General features: G+C 39.9%; 2 protein-coding genes across 2 annotated transcripts in view; one reads left to right on the top strand and one right to left on the bottom strand.

The window, feature by feature from the left end:
• ccdc130 (coiled-coil domain containing 130) overlaps positions 1-8,057 on the bottom strand; it is an 11,165-nt gene extending 3,108 nt beyond the window's left edge. Inside the window, exons 1-8 of the mRNA XM_034130081.1 lie at positions 7,948-8,057; positions 6,833-6,882; positions 6,677-6,730; positions 6,189-6,271; positions 5,766-5,821; positions 5,612-5,672; positions 4,060-4,202; positions 2,779-2,951 (exon numbers count right to left, since the gene is read on the bottom strand). Coding sequence (XP_033985972.1) covers positions 2,779-2,951; positions 4,060-4,202; positions 5,612-5,672; positions 5,766-5,821; positions 6,189-6,271; positions 6,677-6,730; positions 6,833-6,835 — 573 coding nt within the window. The 5' untranslated portion in view covers positions 6,836-6,882; positions 7,948-8,057. The remainder of the gene's footprint in view (positions 1-2,778; positions 2,952-4,059; positions 4,203-5,611; positions 5,673-5,765; positions 5,822-6,188; positions 6,272-6,676; positions 6,731-6,832; positions 6,883-7,947) is intronic.
• LOC117482089 (transcription factor IIIA-like) lies at positions 7,989-10,640 on the top strand. The gene is made up of 2 exons (XM_034130091.1): positions 7,989-8,586; positions 8,881-10,640. The coding sequence occupies exons 1-2, from the start codon at positions 8,119-8,121 to the stop codon at positions 9,487-9,489; spliced, it is 1,077 nt and encodes a 358-aa protein (XP_033985982.1). The 5' UTR covers positions 7,989-8,118; the 3' UTR covers positions 9,490-10,640.
• Positions 10,641-15,489: the final 4,849 nt, after the last annotated feature.

The raw sequence follows: 15,489 nt of genomic DNA, 5'->3' as shown, positions 1-15,489 counted from the left end.
CTGAAAATGTGCTATATAAATAAACGTACCCTTACCTTACCTTACCTTACCTTTACCAAGTGTATAAAACTCCCCCATTACTTGGACTATTCCTCGCACCCCCTAACATAGGCCCGAATGGTTTCAACCATGTTGCAGTACTAACGTGCACTTGTTGTCGTAGCAGGATCGCACGGACAATAGTAGCATCGGACAATTGAGAGTGTTGTTAACTTTGTGTGTTGTGGACATGCGTGTGCGTGCATGAAAATGTAAGTGCATATATTCTTGCCTAGTTCTGTTATTTGTGGGTTGATGTTCATAATACAGAGCTTACTCTGCAATAGAAGGCAGTTAGCAATAGCCGCTAACTTTGCCATGCTGACTATGGGACAGCACGAGGTGCAGCCGCACCAGGCACGCTCCCTCACACTGCATCATGAACAATGTAACGCCAAGTTGATGCAGGGGCCAATGTATGCAGTGTTCTTTATATTGTAGTCATTATAGAGACTTCATTGTGTGCATCCCTGTATGTTGTTCATGCGTGATTGTTTATAATAGTTAATTACTTATAAGTAACGTGTCATTTCAATCGCCATTCTGTTGCGGCCTTTGGCCAATAGAGGGCAGCATAGGCCAGCTAATTGTGCCATTTCTTTATCCACCTAATTTACTGTGTAACAATGTCACTGGTCATTATCCCTCTATAATACATGTTTATTCATACCTGTTTATCTTTATACAGGGTTCTTACACCTTTTCCAAAGTCAAATTCAAGCACTTTTCAAGCATTTTCAAGGTGCATTTTCAAGCTTTTCAAGCATCTTACAGCTGTTGTAAATTACATATTTATATACACATACTTATACTCAAATGATTATTTCCCTACCTCACATTAAATCAGATGTTCTTTATGCTATAAACAACCAAATGTGTGTTTCATAATAGCATTCTACATGAGGATGAAAAATTTAAAAAATGAGTGACCCATCTGTACGTAGACTGGGCATCCCATATAACCTGGCTGAGCCAATATAAAACAATCAGCCAAATAACTTTTCAATATATTATTGATTACTATTTTTGAGGTACTTTTAGGTTGGCAGTAAACATAAGTCAGAGGTAAACTGTGTACTTTTACTCCACTACATGTATTTAATACCTTTAGTTACTTTACAGATGTGGATGAATGATGTGAAATATAATCAAGAGTTAAATCAGACTTTAGTTCCACCTGGAGTAAATCCACAAGCTACCCTGCAGTATACAAAGTCATTCAAACTAGCTGCACCTTTACCAGCTTTGAGAACACTTTCATGATCAATCATTATAAAACATATCATATACAATTATTAGGGATGCTCCGATCGGCAATTTTGGGGCCGATCGCCGGAATCAGTATCGGCCGATACCGATCGCCGATCCGATCGAGTGGGCGGGGCCTATGGGGATCTTCCATTTAAAGTGATGTTTAAAACTCAGTTAATGCTCATTCACTGGCGCTTCCACAAACCAACCAACCAACATAATTATTACATTCAAATGAAGTACATTATTCAAGTTTACATTCACTTGGGATAATAACACGGGAGAAATTAGCGGAAGCGCTCTCTTTTCCTCTTTTCCTCTCTCCCTCTCTCTCTCTCTCTCTCTCTCTTTCTCCTGACAGCCCGTCAGTATCTCCTGCAGCTCACTGATCCAGTAATGAGCGACCCGACAGTGAAGAATAAATATATTTATAACTAGTTTAGCTAGTTCCAGAGGTAGATCAAATAGCTAAGTGTGTTAGGTCTAACTCTTAATGTGTGTTCTGCTTCGCTCACCGGTCCGTCACAGCGGGTGGAGCTGCAGGATTTCTGCTTCACACACACGTTGCATACCGCTATTTTATTGTCATTTTCGGACACTTAAAATACTGCCAGACTAGTGAAGCCATTTTGGCGAGCTTGTTTTGCCGCGCACAGAGAAAAGTGTCATGTATTTTACATGCAACGATAGCCTAATCTAAAATGCTCTACTCTGGCGTACCTTTCGTGTGGTGTGTGGCTCGTCAGCGCAGACTCTCGCATCGTTATTGTTGCACACTTTGCAGGAGGCTACTCTTGGGCTTCGCTTGACCCTCGTCTTAGCCATGGCTTGTATTTGTCTTCTGCTAGCCAACGCTCGTTGAAACGGCAACCTCCTGGCATACTGTCATCTATCACTCTCATCAGAATGCCCAGGTCACACACGTAACAAAAACACTTGCCGGTCACGCGCATTGCGCGGGAAGGCCGGAGCGGAGCTGTTTTATGTAAAAGCGAAGCAATTAAGCTCGCTCCGACTTCTTTATTTTCTTTTAATCTAAAAAGCGAAGTAAAGCATTTACAATTTCAAGCACTTCATCCCAAATTCAAGCACCATTCCCAAAATTCAAGCACTTTTCAAACCTTGAAAACACCTCGTACAATTTCAAGCATTTTCAAGGATTTCCAGCACCCGTACGAACCCTGTTTATATTACAGATACCACACCCATCCAATTACTATTGCATGTACCATTCACTACCCTGGACAATTAATAAAGTAGTTAAATTGGAACAGCCTGTGGAAAGCCGTTCTTCCTCGCACGTCTGTTGCCGACACCTTCTAACAGAGGACAGGAAAATCTAGCTGCAGCACGACCCGTATACTTTTGCACGCCGTGTTCTCAACACCAAGTACCATGCTTCACTAATCCATATTGCGATTTCGTTATCATTTCAATCATGTATTGTGCATCCCTAGCAGTAACCATCATCTGAGGTGTCTCTCTTACCCTGAACCTCCTGCGGAGGGAGCTGTTGAGCTGGAAGTCGTCCTTCTTGCTGGCCTGGTAGTCTTGGATCTCGGACAGAGAGGGCAGAGCCTTCTTCATCTTCTCCTTGTCCTTCCCACCGTGGTCCAGTTTGAACATGGCATCTGTCTCCAGTTTCTCCTTCTCCTTGTGCTCTGTACGGAGAGACGGAGAGGATTAGGAACAAATAAACACAAGCATGCAAACGAAAAATCAGGAGGAAAGAAGCAGAAGCAGACTGTGTCTTTGTGAAGAATACAATAAAAGCCCCAATGCAGTGAAGATATGAAAACCTTTTTCCAGTTACGATGTGCTTTACATTTGACAGAGCACGATCAAAATAAAAACCTTTGTGTTGATGTTATGGTGCTGATTTCCAGCATGAATTACACCACAGTAGTGAAGTAAGAAAGCCACAGAACTTATGAGTGATCGCAAGGGGTCGTTATCGTTTGAATTTGAAGGATTCTGGTTCAAAACAGGTTACATGGTTTCACACAGAAAAATAAAATACTTGGAGCCAGTCCCCAACCCATTCATCTGTATGTCATCTTGCTATCTACTTATTTATATACTTAGTTATCAGTTATCTGTTCTTGTACATATCATATTCTATTTTACATGTACATAGAGTGCCACAGTGACGCGTCCTAAAACCCGGAAGTAAACTCCTTCCGGTTCCTTCGACAAAAACCAACGCAATCGATAGATTTATGATTCGAAAATGATAAAAGTAGGGTAGAGATGTGGAGATTATCCGGCTGAACAAAACGTGATCTGTCTCTTCAATGTGTCTCAACCACAGACCGTATTTCCAGCTATTTTCCCAAATCCTATGGAGAAATCGCATTGCGTTTTTGACGAAGGAACCGGAAGGAGTTTACGTCCGGGTTTTATGACGCGTCACTGCGGCACTCTAGAGACTTCTTGCCCTATTTTTTATTTGTATTTTATTATATATGTTGCATTGTTGGAGGAGCTCAGGTCAGAATCATTTCATTGCCATTTCTACTCTGTAGCTTAAGTACATAAAACCTTTGAATCTTGAATCTATATCCGATCCCAACCCTATTGATAACATACATCCTTTACTCGTTACCTTTACTCAAATTTCCCTTTATACGGTTATGAGCCTCAATGTGTGTGTTTAGGAACCGATAAGTAAAGCAGATATTCTCTTTTTTAAACGGGTACCAGGCATTTTGTATTCAGGATCCTAATTTCAGTTCCCAGCCCTGTTGATAACAATCACAAACTCTTTACCTGTGGTGATGATCTGCTCGTTTTCCGCCATGTCCCAGCGCTCCTCCTTCCTGCTCCCTCCGGTTACTATTACATAGTCGCAGGTCGCCGGATCCGTCTGCATCTCGATGTAGTTCACACACAGATGGCACTTCATCTTAAACCTGGTTGAAAAACAGATGCAACAGTCTTTCATTATTCAGCTTTAAATGTCTTTATCAGAGAGGCTCATGTTTATCTAAAGCAGGGGTTCCCAAACTTTTCAGCCGGCGACCCCTGTCAACGGGGGGGGGGGGGGGGGGGGGGGGGTGGTCCGCAATGGAGCGAGCTTAAGTTTCACTTTCGATTGCATGCTATAGCCCAGCGCAACACTCTTCGTCAAACATGTTGCCACTTGTTTGTACCATTTTCTGGCGATTTGTAATCTGTTCTAGAAAAACGATGTGTTTTTTATGATTTCAAGAAGCATATAAAACAAACAATGGATGTATTTTATGAACATTTATCCACGCTGGAAGTAGATTTATATGTGTTAGGAGTGAGATAGAGATTATTATCTAATATATGCATCCGATGAAGCATTGCATGAAGTCTGTTGATGATCAGAGGCTGTTGTTGGGGCAGACCATGCAGGCCAGCCCGATGGTCACCAAGGTTCATGTTTTAATAGCATTTTTACAAAAAAAGCCCACGCGAGCCGAACATGTGAAAAAAGGGCTTAGACCTCAGAGAGTTTGTTTTGAAAATCCACAGCGGAGGTTTGTGTCGTACTACACGTGGTGTATTTGCATTTCTCTCAGTAGCCAACGATCTGTGAGTCTGTTGGCTCGGACATAAACTCTGTAATAAATGTAGTCTACATTTCATAAGAGGTGTAAAACCTGAAAGCATTTGAAATCGCATTTGAACTAAATGCTTATATAGTCTGTAGTTGTATTTGTATTGTTGATTTATTGTGTGTGATGTAGAGAAGTTAAGCTGTCATTATTAGGCTGTAATTTGTTATAAATGGTCCGTGAGTGTTTTTTTATTGGTTAAGTGTCCTTGGTATGAAGAAGTTTGAGAAACACTGCGCTCGTGGATTGTCAACGGGGGGAGCCTCGCTGCGGGGACATTCTACAGATGGCCAGTCCGCCCCTGAAAAATGTCTATGCACACGTTATTATTAAAAAATATATATTAAAACATTTTAATTTTCAATTTTAATTTTGTAATCATCTCGCGACCCCCACTTTGGGAACCCCTGATCTAAAGGACGGTTTCATCCCACAGGCCATACGACTGTTAAACACCTGAACTTTTAAAAGAACATTCATCTGTTTGCAACTTATACATATCAATATTTCAATGACTTGTATATAGACTATTATGCACGATTTCTACTATATTCTATTTCATTTGTATTTACTTGCACTATTTTATCTTGTGTTATTGTGTTGCACTGTTGGAGGAGCCTGTGACCTAAGATGTTCATTGCCATAACTACACTGTAGCTATGCACACATGACAATAAAAGCCTTGAATCTTATCAGTAGATTAAGTAGCTATAGAGACGGATATGTACTGTGTTTACCTGTAGATTGGCGTGGTGTAGTAGTTCCCCACTTTCTTCTTCTCAGCGTTGTAACGGACCCCTGTACCGAGCAGAAAATCAGTGGAAATGAAAAGCCATTGTATACGACTGAGACTAATAGAGTAAAATAGGGCATGTGTTTCTTCAAACCCACCCATGCCAATGTGATTTTTGCAGCCATCACACCAGATGTTGTAGGGCATCTCAAACCTTCAAGGGACAAAAACAAGTTAAACATACATTTAAGTTGCGTCTCAATAACAAACACCACATCAAATAAATATTAGTTTTTTGTCTCGTGTGTTTATCTATTACTATATTTATTTAAATCGTGGCACTTAATTGTAAATGTATATGTTTATTAGTTATATATGAGGCATTCAAACTCACTTATTTGTGGCAGTAAAACGCATTATATACAAGTAGAGCTTCATTTGCTCATACAAATATGTCCTTTTCGATAACTTCCAAAGCCATTACATTTAACATATATTGTAAACATGCAAGTACCTGTAATTATCTTTTATAATATCCAGCTTACAACCGTTAATAATTAATGTAATATGTGTACACTAACCTGATGATGAGGATGCCCTGGGACAGTTTCCTGGCTCTCTCCCGCAGAGCGTGGGTTTTATGGTAGCCATTGAGGGATCCGTGCTAAAAAACAAAGAATGATGGAAGTGTAAAGTCAGTAACACACACACACACACACACACACACACACACACACACACACACACACACACACACACACACACACACACACACACACACACACACACACACACACACACACACACACACACACACACACACACACACACACACACACACACACACACACACACACACACACACACACACACACACACACACACACACACACACACACACACACACACACACACACACACACACACACACACACACACACACACACACACACACACACACACACACACACACACACACACACACACACACACACACACACACACACACACACACACACACACACACACACACACACACACACACACACACACACACACACACACACACCTTGACTGGATTAAAATCCGGAGGGTAGTAATGGTTTTGTCCTTTTCTTTCACCCTGTCAAGAGAACAGTAAAGGATACTCTGTTAGTGAAGAGTACAAGTTGGATTTTAAACATCATCATTGTGATTATTGTGAATTCATCTCATAATGACTTACCATAGTGACAGCTGGATCAGCACACCAGTTACGGCTTCACCCTTTGTTCACTGGATAAGAAAGCAAGTCATGTCAGTGAAAACAAAACATGTGAGGTTACATCTAAATAAAACAAAACTATTCAAAACACTAGGTTTGATAAGACCAACTAGCTAAACAGTAAAAGTTGGTAGCAGTGGTGGAAAGTAATTAAGTATATTTACTCAAGTACAGCACTTAAGTACAATTTTGAGGTACTTGTACTTTACTTGAATATTTCAATGTGTTGCTACTTTGTACTTTTCCTCCACTACATGTACTTATACCTTTAGTTACTTTACAGATGTGGATGAATGATGTGAAATCTAATCAAGTGTTAAATCAGACTTTAGTTCCACCTGGAGTAAATCCACAAGCTACCCTGCAGTATACAAAGTCATTCAAACTAGCTGCACCTTTACCAGCTTTGAGAACACTTTCATGATCAATCATTATAAAACATATCATATATATTATTCTGAAATGGACCAATCTGCACAATGACTACTTTTACTGTCGCTACTTTAACTATATTTTGATGATAATACTTTTCTACTTTTACTTGTGACAGTGTATTCCTACATTCTGGTTCTTATACTTGTATTTAAGTACAATATATTTTAATTACCATTCTCCACACAGTACTTTTACTTGAAAATTAAGTATTTTACAATATGATTTAAGTACTTTTACTCAAGTAAAGAATATGAATACCTCTCCACCACTGGTTGTAAGGTATATAAACACAGTGTAAACATTCGCTACATCAACAACTGTACTTGGCTGTATGCCTGTAAGTTGGCTCATTAACACTCACAAAATGTCGGATAGGTGAGTAAGGAATATTGAAGTATTTACAAGATACAGTAAATAAAGATTTTTAAAATTGCCAGATTGGTGCATGGAGGACTTAAAAGAGCTAGCATGCTAACATTAGCAATAGCTAGCTTTCTATGTAACGTTAGCGTCTCCTACGTCAAAAATATATACACATTGTAACTTCATTACAACTGCGAACAAAACAACAGGTAGTACGATTCTTAAATGTGCTGCTGTCATGTTTACATAGAGTAGAAACCTTTAAAAAAGACACTCACAAATGCTCACGTAGCTGCACCACCGACCAACTGGGGAACGTAATACGTAACTTCCGGTTTCGAAAGTGGCGTCACTTCGCAGTGGATTGTGGGAAGTAGCGGTGTCAAAACGTTCAACGTGCTCAGTGAAGCAGTGTTTTTAATCGGGGTTTTAATAGCGTTAATGAATAAATGGCGACTAAACCGGAGCCGCTGAAACGCTACATCTGCTCTGTTTCCGGCTGCGCGGCGGCTTACAACAAGCAGTGGAAACTGGACGCTCATCTGTGTAAACACACCGGAGTGAAGCCGCACACATGTGAGCAGGACGGCTGCCGGAAGTCCTTCTGCAGCCCCTACCATCTGACCCGACATGAGCTCACACACACCGGGGTGAAGCCCTTTCAATGCACCGAGGACGGCTGCAAGGAGGCCTTCACCACCAACACTAACCGAGCCAGACACATGACTAGAGTCCACACTCAGGAGCACAAGAAGTACGAGTGCAAATATGAAGGCTGTGGGCTGGAGTTCAAGAAGAAGGAGCAGCTGAAGTCCCACATGTGTGAGCAGCACACCTTGTTACCCCCTCATAAGTGCACTCATGAAGGCTGTGAGATGAGGTTCACTGTGCCCAGTAAGCTGAAGAGGCATGAGAAGGTAAATATTCCTGTTTGGCACATTACACACCTAGGGTAGTAATGGTTTTGTCCTTTTCTTTCACCCTGTCAAGAAATCAGTACAGGATATTCTGTTAGTTAGGAGTACATCTTGAGTTTTTAAACATATATCATTGTGTGAATTTCATATTCTGTTCTTGTACATATCATATTCTATTGACATGTATATAGACTTTTTGCACTAGTTTTTATTTTGTATTTTATTATATATATTGCATTTCTACGCTGTAGCTTATGTGCATATGACAATAAAACCTTTGAATCTTTTTGAAAGGTGCATCAAGGTTACCCCTGCAAGGAGGAGGGCTGCAGCTTCACAGGGAATACCTGGACGGAGTATTTGAAGCACAGGAAGGAGCAGCACAGGCCCATATTTAAGTGTGAGCAGTGCAACAAGGAGTTCAAGGACTCCTGGTTCCTGCAGCAGCATCAGTACGTGCACTCTGAGACCCGGGTGGTACTCAGATGCCCCAGAGATGGCTGTGACAGATCCTTCACTAAGATGTTCAACCTGCAGAGCCACATCAGCTCCTTCCACGAAGAGGAGAGACCCTTCATCTGTCCCCACGCAGGATGTGGGAAAACCTTCGCCATGAAACAGAGTCTGCAGCGTCACAACATCGCTCACGACCCGCAGAAGAAGAAGATCCAGAGGCAGCAGGCGAAGAGATCCCTCGCTTCCAGGTTGAGCGGTTTGAGTGACACGAAGAGGTTGGTTTACAATAAGACCAGGCAGACAGAGAGGAAGCCTGCGCAGAAACAGAGTGATCCTCCGGGTCCTGTGGAGCTGGTGTCTCTGCTGCAGGACACGTCTCTGCTGTGCAGCCCCGCTGTGGACACACAGGGACTCACTGACGCCCTGACATCCCCTCTGACTGTGTAGAGTCAGATACAGGAGAGCATGTGTCATGCATGATCATTGTATTGGTTGTTATTGAGTTATTGTGCAAAAACAGTGTTTAAAGTCTAAAGAACAGACAAAGTGGAAAATGAATCCTCATGGAAGCAAGATATTTTGACTTGGAGTTTTTCTGTGTATAAATTATATTTTGGGGAGTTGTCAGGAGTCCTTAAATCTCTCTTTTGGTATTGTATATCTTAGGACATATTTCGAACCCAACATGTTGAACAACGTCAATAATGAACATACCCTCAGATCACCTGACTGTAGACTCAATCAAAGGGAAAGCTTTGTTATGCAATATCTTCTACTTCGGTTGTTTGAGGTCTTGGTGTTGTGTCTGTGGGGGAAAAAAATTGATTTGAGATACTGTTTGGTTTGTATGGAAGAGAACAAATGAATTGTACTTTTGGTCAAATGTGTTCTCATGTGGCCCTAATCCTCTTCTGTAGGTTTGGTCGGCTGGAATCGCCAAAAACAAAACAAAACCTTGAGTTGATTTATTTTTTATTCATGAAGATTCTGAAAAATAATCCTCATTGAAGCACAGCAAGATATTCTGTCCTGTTCCGTCCCGATGCATGTCGTTTTTTCTGTGTTTGAATGATTTTTGGTGACTTTCCTGGAGCCATAAAATCTATTTTTATGTAATTTATACCTAAGAAAATATATGACTTTGCACAAAGACAGGGTTTGTTCCAATAACACCTGATAATGAATGTATGTTGTGTCTGTAGAGTATTTACTAGTCCTAAATAAGGACTTAATGAGATATCCTGTCTGAGAGCCTGCTGTAAAAGTTAGGAGCTGATCACTTTAAACTAGGGTTTTGACTGTTAATTATTCAAATGTGGCTATTTAAAAGTCATTATATAACCTGACATGTGATAAATGGACAACCTGAGGTCCGACATGTTTAAAAATGTTCAATAATGACCTTTTTTGTTTAGGATGATGGTAAAAAAACGGTAAAATGTTGAACAGCATACAAACCTGCAAGTTATATTATACTGTATACATGTTTTTGAAACTCAAGAGAATCCATGTGTGTAAAACATCGTATGCTGTAGTGTAATTACTACACTCAAATGTCAAATGTATTGTATATTCTAAATTAAAAACTGTACATACAGTACTTGAAATCCTCCGTTTTCTGCTTTTCAATTTTCCATTTCTTACATTTGTTTTTCTCTTATTAAACATATTTAAGCTACGATTTGTTTTAAATATATTTCTACCGTTAACTTGGTATGTTTATATAAGTATTTTGATTATATTTGTTATATAACAGCTTATTAATTCTTACTGAAATGGACTGTCACGACACAGTGATCAAATCGACACCTGAGATACGAAAACATTTGTTATATATCTCCCAACTTTATTTCATATCCCCCAGGATGAAGAAACCGTAATCTCATTCCTGAAAAGATCTCCTCTGTGTGCTGAATGCAAAAATCAATTAGGATTTAACTTCTTACTTTTACATTTTATATTTGTATTTCTCATTCTACCTTTAACTTTTTATGTTTAAATGCATATTTATATTAATCATTTGTCCCTATCTATCTTTCATTTAATACCTTATTATATATTGTACTGTAATAGACTGTCACGAAACCCGATTTTGTAAAGATTTTAATCGAATCGGGACCCCAAGAATCAGAACGAGTCGTGAGTTACACCAAAATGTTCTCCCAGCGTTATGTCAAATCCATTTTGAATTATCTCGATTATTTTTGACTGAAATGGACTCTAACAAAACCTGATTTGGAAAAGATATTCGAATTGGGACCCCAGAATTGAAGCGGATTGTGAGATACCGACAGACTCACCCCCCTATTTTACAAACTCTATACTCTGCTTTGGTGTCGACATACTTTGGGTCATTTGGTCTCATCTTCAGAGATGTCAAAAATACACACATCCTTTACTCAAGTAGAAGTACAGATACTCGTGTTTAAAAATACTCTGGTAAAACTTCTTTATTCAAGTAAAAGAGGCTTTGAAATGTACAGAAGTAGAAAGTACAGGTATTTGTGTTCAAAATGTAAGAAGTAGAAAGTACAGGTATTTGTGTTCAAAATGTAAGAAGTAGAAAGTACAGGTATTTGTGTTCAAAATGTAAGAAGTAGAAAGTACAGGTATTTGGGTTCAAAATGTAAGAAGTAGAAAGTACAGGTATTTGTGTTCAAAATGTAAGAAGTAGAAAGTACAGGTATTTGTGTTCAAAATGTAAGAAGTAGAAAGTACAGGTATTTGTGTTCAAAATGTAAGAAGTAGAAAGTACATGTATTTGGGTTCAACATGTAAGAAGTAGAAAGTACAGGTATTTGTGTTCAAAATGTAAGAAGTAGAAAGTACAGGTATTTGTGTTCAAAATGTAAGAAGTAGAAAGTACAGGTATTTGTGTTCAAAATGTAAGAAGTAGAAAGTACAGGTATTTGTGTTCAAAATGTAAGAAGTAGAAAGTACAGGTATTTGTGTTCAACATGTAAGAAGTCAAAGTAAAATAAGTAGTGGAGTAAAGTACTGATACCAGAAACATGTACTTAAGAACAGTAACAAAGTATTTGTACTCCAGTGCTTCCCACCTCTGCTCATCTTCATGTCATCATGGAGCAGGAGTGTGTGTCACATGTCGTTGCACCCCCTCAGGGTAATAGGATGTGTGTTGTGTGTGAAATCACCTGCTTCACACAGCGTTTGGAGAGAAAGGTTCTCTGCAGGTTCTCGTGCCTCGATGACAAACTGTGGAGCGTCTCCACAGATTTACGGTGTAAACAGAAGCGTCTCCGTGCGAGGCTGAGATTCCGAGGCTAAATCCTCTCCGAATATTTCCCGTTACTGGAAGTCTGCTCCCCACATTCCTGCCCTGCAGCTCAGACGAGCCCTACAAGGACCGGCTGTGTGACCAGGAGACCTCATCCAATTAGCATTCATACGTCTAATTGTAAAGATGGAAAGCGTCTTTGAGCGCTATATAAATCCAATGTATTATTATTATTATTATTAAAACACTGAATGGTTTCGGGGCTATCATACATGTCTGATCTTCTGCTGCAATATGAACCATAATGTACTTTGTCAACTGAGTCAAAAATAAAGATGGAGAAGCAGCGATTAGTTGCTCCATATATCTGGAAACATTTACCCGAAACCTGTCAACTCTCACTTGTTTTAATCACTTCTTTGCCGATGCCTTTTTGTAAAATGAAATATGTATTCATATCTACACTGCACTGTAACTTTTAAACTTGAATTGTATACGGTATTACGTTTGAGTTTCTTTTATTTGTACTTTCTTGGCTTTTTAATGACTTTTAAATGTTAATTTATCTGTTGAACATGCTTTAATGTTTTTAGTGTAAGTTTTAAATGGGGCATATTCTGCTCACAGGGATGTTAGCCTTTGCAGAACATGCACATGCACTAAAATCTATATAACACACTACAGGAAAGGGAAGACCCCAAACAGCACAATAGGGCCTCTTTAAATGTTTTTGCTTTGCGTTGCACTTTGAATTTCCTCGTGTTGAAGTGTGCTACCATTTTGCCCTGCATTACCTCATATATTATCCTGCAATCATTTCCTCTTTAAGACCTTTCTATATGGATATCCAAAAGTAATGCAAAACTGAGTTTCTCACGTAGGAAAAATGCTCATATTTGTCCTGATTTATCCGCAGATGAGACAGCTTAGAGAGTAGACATACATGCATTTTAATTATTGTCTAATCGCCACCATTTTGGCTCAAATTCATCACTCACAGCATCGTTGAGAATTTGCCACAAACACCTTTTCTTGCATTAACTTTCCTTTGTTTAATTATTTTTGCTTTGTGGCCTATGAGAACACATACAATGGCAGCTTTTTTAACCTTTATATCTCACAGTTTGTCCACACTTTCCTCTCTTTATATATATATATTTCCCGTTCTATTTTTACCTCTTCATCTCAGTGTTGGCAGTAACTCAGACTACATTTAGCCCGCTCTCATGCCCGGGCTTTAGCAGTCTGGCTGCCTGTCACAGACTCAAGACAAACCTTTATTTCATATCTACTTCCACATGAAGAAGATCATTCTTACAGGCTACCTTACATACTTTTTTTAAACAGATATCATGCGGTCTAATATATCGTTTTAATGTATTTACGAATTTATGGAAATCAAAAAAAGTAAGTACTCACTCCAGACTAAGAAAAATAATTGTCTTAAACCTAAAGAAGAGCATGGAACAAATAGTTATTATTTGAAATGTCAAAAGGTGGGTTTTATTTATAGATGGGATAGACATACAGGAAGCTGGACATCATAAAAATATGTCTGCTTCTTGAGAAATACAATAAATATGCTGAACGTGCAGGAATGTGCCAGAATGACAGAGTGCTGGGAGGAGAGATGCTCCTCCTAAAGATCTACGAGGCCTCCAGAAAGATTTAAAAGTGGACTAGAAACCAGACGATTGTGACATTTATGTTAGAAGCCCAGAGGGTTGAGAATCTGCAAGGTCACTGTTGAAGAAAAAAATGCAATATCGGTGAAAGGCGGGTTGGAAAAACACATAGAGGAACGTTGTGCAATTAAACGAGGCATGATTATAGGACACTAGCCGCTTTCACACCAAGTACTTTGCCGTACTTAGTGCCGGCACTCAGTACCCCAGGGCACTAAGTACAGATCACGTTCACACCGGAATAAGTTCCCTGAGGGAAGATTACGCAAATGAAGCCGCTGACGTCACTTCTTCTTCTTCTGCTTTGGGTTTACTGGCAGGCCGCAAACCACTTCACCACCCCCGAAGTCCCCGGCCGGAAGTCCCCGGAGTTGGGGACTGGCTTCAGTAGAAGCTGCTGGGACTCCTGGGAACGTTACAGTTTGAGGTGATGTGAATTAGTGATGGGAATTACGGCTCTTTGAAAGGAGCCGGATTTTATGGCTCCGTTCCTTTCCGAGAGCCATTCAAAAGAGCCGGTTTTTTTAAGTGGCGGTGGAGATTATTCGTTGACCCTGCTTTAAATGATATTTTGCCTTTACAAATGTTGCACTCCGCTTTATCATTGCCTAGGTTTTTGTTGAAGTGCATCCAACTGCTGCTGTGTTTTCGCGTTTGGCCCATTTTCTCACCCGAAAAACACGTCGTCTACCTGTACCACTGAAGAACGGCTCTCACCAAGTACGACTCGGTTCCCTTCGTTCGTACCAAAGAGCCGTTCAAAAGAATCGGATCGTTCGTGAATGTAACATCAGTCATGTGAATGGCAGTTCTGCATGGCCTACATCTTTTCAGTCTGTATATGTTAATGTCAAATATGTAAATTACTTGTGATTATTTATTGGAGATGTCTTTAGATGTGTATTTGAGTTGTACATGTTTAATTATGATAACTAATCCCATTGTATGAAATCGGAGACCTTAGAATGACTAATATCCATCCATTGGTGCCCTGTTTTGTTTAAAATGTGTGATAAAATGAATCTTTGCATAAATAAAATGTGTCACTTCAAAATGATGATTATTTAATTTTGGTTTCAGATCACACCTGGTTTACAACTGCTTAACATTTTTCGTGTTTTTTTTTACAGAAATTAACGCCACGTTCCCTCCATTCCTGTCTCCTGACATCCCAGAATTCCAGACGGGTTCTTCAGGCTTTGCTCCAATGGGATGGCGGTGTCTCCACTTTGTTTCTCCTCCTCCTCCTCCACTTTCCTTCTCATCCCTCTCTTCATCCTCCCGTCTCTCCGAGAGGAGGAAGGAATGTGTCCGGCCCTCTGACCTTTCCTCTCCTTGTTTGTGTGAAGGATGCTCTCCGTGAGAATCATTTCACCTGGTTATGGACGGCAGAAGTCTTTATATTTCCTAAATTACGCTGGTCGACACATGAGAAAGGCGTTTGATTATTGTTTCTGCAGAAATGAGGAGCGCATCGTGCTCAGTATGTAGTCTCAGTCCAAACTAGGCCATTTTAGAAAGTCC

Source organism: Trematomus bernacchii, unplaced genomic scaffold (assembly GCF_902827165.1).
Source record: "Trematomus bernacchii unplaced genomic scaffold, fTreBer1.1, whole genome shotgun sequence".
NCBI lineage: Eukaryota > Metazoa > Chordata > Actinopteri > Perciformes > Nototheniidae > Trematomus > Trematomus bernacchii.
Note: the sequence above shows the minus strand (reverse complement) of the source record. Positions and strands in the feature narration are given on the sequence as shown.

Bases quoted from the DNA above. Each gene is read 5' to 3' on its own strand.
- LOC117482089 (XM_034130091.1), top strand. From the start codon at position 8,119: ATGGCGACTAAACCGGAGCCGCTGAAACGCTACATCTGCTCTGTTTCC. The intron at 8,587-8,880 runs GTAAATATTCCT...TCTTTTTGAAAG, and splicing joins AGCTGAAGAGGCATGAGAAG to GTGCATCAAGGTTACCCCTG.